General features: G+C 42.9%; 1 protein-coding gene across 1 annotated transcript; it reads left to right on the top strand.

Annotated features, from left to right (window-relative positions):
* The first annotated feature begins 40 nt into the window (after window positions 1-40).
* On the top strand, window positions 41-5,823 carry GINS3 (GINS complex subunit 3 (Psf3 homolog)). Its single transcript, XM_010582901.1, has 3 exons — window positions 41-223; window positions 707-940; window positions 3,616-5,823. Exons 1-3 carry the CDS (start codon window positions 50-52, stop codon window positions 3,844-3,846), a joined length of 639 nt encoding a protein of 212 aa, XP_010581203.1. The 5' UTR covers window positions 41-49; the 3' UTR covers window positions 3,847-5,823.
* Window positions 5,824-6,381: the final 558 nt, after the last annotated feature.

The following is a 6,381-nucleotide window of genomic DNA, read 5'->3' as shown; positions in this document are numbered from 1 at the left end:
CTGCGCGGGAGACGCCGCGGAAGCCCCGAGGCGCCCCGCTCGCCCGGCCATGTCCGAGGCGTATTTCCCTGTGGGCCCCGGGCTGGGCCCGGAGGAGAATTTCCTGTCGCTGGACGACATCCTGATGTCTCAGGAGAAGCTGCCGGGCCGCGCCGAGAGCAGCCTGCCGCGCCTGGCTTTCGCGCTGGGCCCGGGGGCCGGCACCGGCGACTCCATCCCTGAGGTAACCGGCGGGTGGTGGGGAAAGAACTACGGCTCCCGGCAGCCACCGCGTGGGGCGGGGCGGGGCGTACAGCGGAGGCGCGGGGGACGCTGGGAGCTGTAGGCGACCCCCACCCGCCCCCACCCCCCGGTGGTGGCTGGCCGGCTGGCGTTTTCTAGCTGCTTTTTAAAAAGTTACTTTTATTCTATGCATTTTGCCTGCTTTGTTTTGTTGTGGGTTTTTTTTCCCTGGTGTTTAATAATCTGACAATTATTGCATTATACAACATCAATAAAAAAAGTCCACTTTCAGAGTCTTGCAGTAATAGTCAATGCATCTAAAGTGTGTCTGTTTTATATTACAATTACAGCAGACTGTTCTGAAAACAAAATCGACTTTTTGCAATACTGGATCTGCATGAATAAAGTTCGCTATCTGTCTTTGGGGTTGCTTTACGTCTGTTTTTGTGATGTAGACAACTTTGGGTGTTTCTCATTCATGCAGGGATCAAAGCTGGAAATACCTCTGTGGCTTGCTAAAGGTCTACATGACAGCAAAAGAAGAATCATTTCTGTGGAACTGCCAAAGATTTACAAGGAAGCCTGGAGGACAGTGTTCAGTGCTGATGCCAACGTGGTTGATCTGCATAAGATGGGGCCATACTACTATGGATTTGGCTCCCAGCTCTTGAATTTTGACAATCCAGAGAATCCTGAGATAGCTCAGAGTATCCTGCAGGCAAGTATCTGAACTAAGTCTTGAAATTTGGTTTTAAGTTTTTCCATCTTCCTCTGGTTCCCAGCTGCTCAACAGTCTTCAGAAAAGATATCCCATTATCATCCAATTGACCTCTGGATATGGATGTCTGGATCAAGTTGTAGGATGACCCTTTGGGCAGCTGCACAGTCTAGTGGTGGAAGCCTCAAGTATGCATCCGGGAGTGTAATTTTAGCTTGGCGTTTCCACACTGTAAATATGGTATTTCATAAAATCCTGTAAAACGGGACTAGAGGAGACATAAGATTATTTAATTGTGCCCGTGCTTCAAGGCAGAATTAACTCACTCTATTATTTCTATTTTTCTACTCTGTTTTTAAAGCTCTGTAATGATGAGACTTCACACTGCTCTGGGCAATCTGTTTCAGTGCTTCGCCATCCTAATCTTAGAAGGTTTCCTCTAATGTCTAAATTAAAGCTCCTTTGCAGCAATACAAGCTCCGTTCTGTTAGTCTCATACAAAATAAACACTGAGGACAGATTATTCTCTTCCTTCCTGCAGCAGTCCCAATTCATTTGGTATCTCTTTGTGGGTCCTGCTTTCTAACCTCTGATTGTCCTTATTGTGCACTCCTGGTATCTTTCCAGTTGATCTGCATCCACTGTGACTTGCAGTGCCCTGAACAGCATACAGCCTCCTGCTTAGGACTTGCGCTGATGAAAACAAAAAGCTTACTTTGTGAATTTTGTAGGCTCATCGTGGTGCAGCATCTTGTTTTTCACGATAGAGTGACATTGATATGCGTTCGGTTTACAGTCCACAGTAAGATGGTACAGACTGCATACACAGACAATCGTTCCTCTTCCTGCCTTTGCATGGTTCCCTGTTTCTGCCTTAATGTAAAACCTTACATTAGTCCCAGGCGAATTACATCCTATTGTTTTCACACCATCTTTCTAATTTGTTAGGGTCATTATGAATCAAGAGTTCTGCTCCCCAACATGCTTGCAGTTATCCCTTCTCCTTCTCCTGCATGTTGTTTGTTAATTTAATAAGCATAACTTCTGTTCCTTTAGTAACCTTATTAATCTATTAAACTACTTGGTTCCAGATAGACCCCTGTTGAACTCTACTCAATATGTTCTTCCCCCCTGACAGGAGCTATGGGTAATTGTCTTTACCGACCACCTATGGGTGGTTTAGCTAAACCTTGCAAGAATGCCCCATGACAGATACCTGTCTGCTGCTTTTCCTCCCTTTGTAAGGCCTAGCATCCTGCCATAATAGGAAACTAGGCTGGTCTCTCAAAGTTTGTTCTTGGCAAGTCCATGTTGGCTATTATTCTTCTCTCTATTTTCTTGCAGAAGTTTATGTATAGTTTATTTGTTCCAGTATGTTTCCAGGAATTGATAATGATGGATTTATAATTCCCTGGCTCTTCCTTCCTCCCTCTCCATCTCCCCTTTATCTTTTAAAAGATAGATACCATCTATGCCAGTTTCCGGACTTCTGTGCTCTTTGAGCTTTTAAAGATAACCACTAACAGCTCTGAGATTTCTTCAGTCAGCTCTCTAAGTAGTCTGGGATGATTGCTATTGGCTTTTTTTTTCTTCTTTTTTTTTCTTTCTCTATTCTTTAAATGAAGGCTGATGCGAAGAGGCTTTAAAGCACTGTTGCTTTCTTGAAGTTGTCCACTGAAAGCTTGCTTTCTGCATTGAGGAGGTGACCACACCTTTCCTTGTCTTTTCGCTTTCTGCTAATGGACATCTTGGGAAAAAAGCCACATTAGCACAAATTACTTGTTGACAGAAAAATCAAGGCACGCAAGATATGCTTTCTCTTTATTAAAATCAAACAAGAGGGGAGCAGTGCTGACTTAAAAAATAAACAAAACACCAGCGAAAACTCCTTTTCCAAATATTCAGGAACTATAAATGTGAAGTATAACTATTTGGTGGCAAAGCCAAAATGAGAGTTATTAATTTATAATATATTTATTCTATAAATAAATCTCTAAAATACTACAGTTCTGATGATTCTAAAATCAGTTTCTAAAATAACAAAGCACAGTTTTCAAAGAGTTTTGACCCTTTTTTTTATTGCCAAAAGCAAAGATAAGGGGGGAAATAAAAATCCTTAAATATGTCCTGTTGCTTATCTTTTTAAAATGTTATTTATTAGTTGTAGATTTGGAAAAAGACTTTCTCTGTAGAAAAAGACCTTTTTCCTGGTTAAGTGTTTTTTCAGCATGCTGAATGCTTTACAGTGGCAGTTTGGCTTAACTTCCAGGCCATTCACAGGTTGCAGCTTCTGTGTTCCTGCAGTAGCTGCTGTGGCATGAAATTCATTCCACCTGCTCTAAAGCAATGATTGCTTGTGAAGTGAGGTGGAATAGATCATTAATTATGTTATATACCATGTGGTCTGCTCAAGCCTGTCATTAGCAAGCAGCCAAAATCTAATTCTGTGCTTGCTTCCCATCTAGTGTATCAGGGACTTGTTCTCCCAGCTCAGGCAGGAAATGGTTTGTCTTTGTATCCAAGGTCAATAGGTGCTATGCTGTTTGGAGACCCTTGACTAGTTGTGAACTAGAGCCTACACCTTTGGCTTTTCAGTCTTGAAAGCTCAGACCTCTAGCATTTGAGGTGAAGAAGCCTCTGTGTTACCTGTCAGTAATTATGCTTATCTTCTTTAGACATTTATTAGCCGTTTTCGTCGTATCATGGACTCCTCTCAGAATGCCTACAACGAGGACACATCAGCACTGGTGGCTCGGCTGGATGAATTGGAGCGAGCCTTATTTCGAGCTGGCCAGAAAGGGCTGAATGACTTCCAGTGCTGGGAAAAGGGACAGGCTTCTCAAATCACAGCTTCCAGTCTGGTCCAGAATTATGGGAAAAGAAAGTTCACAGATATGGATGGTTAAAAGCCTGAAGAACATGCAGCTACAGTGGGGGACACTGAGAGATTTACAGTCAGTCTGTCACAGAAGAGAAAGATGAATCAGCTTTGCGGAAGGACAGGCTCCCTGTCCATTAATGGGAATTCTTCTCTAGAACATCTTCGGATTAGACTAGTGCAAATTTTAAAGGCAGACAGCAAGGGTATAAAAAATAGATTGCATCACATCACTGGATAGCTTTACAGCTTACTCATACCACTCCTGAGGATTTGCAGTTAAAAGTGTTTGCTAGGTGGCTGAAAGGGTATGAGAGGATTTTCTAAAGGGGTAATTAATATTTATTATTCTTTATCTTCCAAATTGATATTTACAATACTGGATCTGTTTGGAAAAAAGTGTAATTCTATGTATTTCATCTTGTCCTTCCCATTCCAGCCTCCTGGGAACAAGTGTTTCCATGTTCCCTGTTCTTTGGAGAGCCTCAATGATGTGCAAAAAAATGTGGTACAAACCGCATTGAATTTTTCCCATTTCTAATACGTTGAGGTGGAACAGGTACTCTTTGTGAGGCAGGAATGTTTTTCTTTGCTGACTTTTGTACACAGTGTTAGTGCCCCAGGGAAAAATACCTCCTCTAACCCATGTAGCAAGTGGAGTGGCTGGACAGGTCTCACGTGCCGCCTCATCCTCTCTCTCCCTTTCCACCCTTGTGGTCTTGATGCTGCACAGGGTGGAGAATGTTCTCATTTGATGCGAGTGGCTTTGGCCACTCTATGCATCTCTATGATAGGTGTTAAGCTCCTCCGCTTGTTTTACAGAGGAGGCAACAAAGAGTCCGGATCTTATCAGAAACAGCAACTTTAATGGAAACTCTCCCCCATTATCAACCTCTGAGCCATCTGTTTTCCCATGAGAAATTCTTCTGGTTACTAAATTTGGTTAGTAGAAGAGACAGAGCAAATGAACTGAGTTTCCTTTCTTCTGATCCATCTAAATGATTCTAGCAAAATGATCCTAGTAAATGTCATTCTTGCCAATAGAAGTGACTGAAGTTGGAACTTGCTAAACAGCACAGTGGTTATCATCCCATGTGGATGCCCTTAAACTTAGATTATCTGAAGTCCCATTGGATTGGAGACAGAAAACAGATGGTTATCTCTGTAGGGCATAGTTCCCGTGATCATCAGGATGGTCGTCCTTTAGAAGCAGGTATTAGATATCTTATGGGTGCTTCTGAGCATCTGTAGCAGGTGGACCTTGCAGAGTACCTAAGTGGAGGAGCCAGATTGTAATGACACTGAGCGCTTCCTCTTCTGTGGGAATCACTGGGAGGTGGCAGCAAGATCCAGACCTTGGAGGAGTCGTTACTGGACTTGCAGATGCACCTGGATATTGGATACTTCAAACTGGAAACCTCAAGTACAAAAGGTGCGTGGCCATCCCTTGGCCAGAGGACTGAAAGCTCTGCCTCTGGAGGTGGTGAGAGGGGACAGTGTGCTGGCTTCACAAGCACCTTGGCGTCTCCACCTCAGCTGCATTGGGCCAGCTGTCCTGCCACAGGAGACTAATTGGAAGCTGTGCCTGACAAAGTATTTCAAGTATGTGCAAGATCGAATGCTGCTGAACTTAATGACTTAATGGCACATAATAGCCTATGCATTTTCATGAGGTTTTTGTCTATTGTCCATTTCTGGATTTTTATGTTGAATAAATATTTTGTAAGGGAATGCTTGCAATGTAAAATGTCTGTTGTTAATGGCCGCACAGCAGAAAAATTAGTCATAGATTGGAAAGTGCAGGTCTCTACAAAACTGTGGCCATGATAGATAATGCAATCCTGCTTATATCATTCCTCTTCTTTTACAGGTAATGCGGTCAGGAGCTACAGTTGTGCAGTCATGCAAGTGTAGAAGTAGTTCCTGTCTGACTTGCCCCACATGGGTAATAGCTGTTTGCCCAAGTTGTGGGAGAGACACTGCCAACCAATCAATAAGCTATTGATTTTATAAATTGCATTTTTATAAAACACGAGATAGATGGAGGTGATTCCGTGTTACCTCAACTTTGTTGTAGAGTGGTGGGTAGTGGGTGGAAATTGGCCATCTCTGTATTCGTACCCTGCTGCTCCAGGCGCTGTAGCATAGACTTCATGTAGCATGTCAAAGCTGTTTTCAGTGCTTCAGCTGCAAGGGAAGCAAGTTTAAGTCCATCTGTGATGAGAACCATTTTTGAACTGGAAGGATTATTTTAATGAGATGGTGGCTTTGAGATCTCATTGCTTTATAACAAAAATCACTAGTTCATCAATTTCAGGACTGGTTTTGGTGACTATCCAAACTCATTTTCCTACATTTGCGAGACGTTTTTCTTCTGTACTGCTGGGTGCAAAATCCAAGCAGACGGTTGCTCATTTGCCAACATTTTGTACAGCTACTTTCAGAGTGGGGAGAAAAAAAATCCCTGAAGTAGTCCTCAATGTCACTGGCTTTTTGTAAGTAGGCAGTGTCACTTTTAGTAACCCTGAGTGTTCAGGAATAAACACCAGTAAGACCATTAAAA

This window comes from Haliaeetus leucocephalus, unplaced genomic scaffold (genome assembly GCF_000737465.1).
Source record: "Haliaeetus leucocephalus isolate CR32 unplaced genomic scaffold, Haliaeetus_leucocephalus-4.0 Scaffold92, whole genome shotgun sequence".
Lineage (NCBI taxonomy): Eukaryota > Metazoa > Chordata > Aves > Accipitriformes > Accipitridae > Haliaeetus > Haliaeetus leucocephalus.
This window is presented reverse-complemented; position numbering and strand designations above follow the sequence as displayed.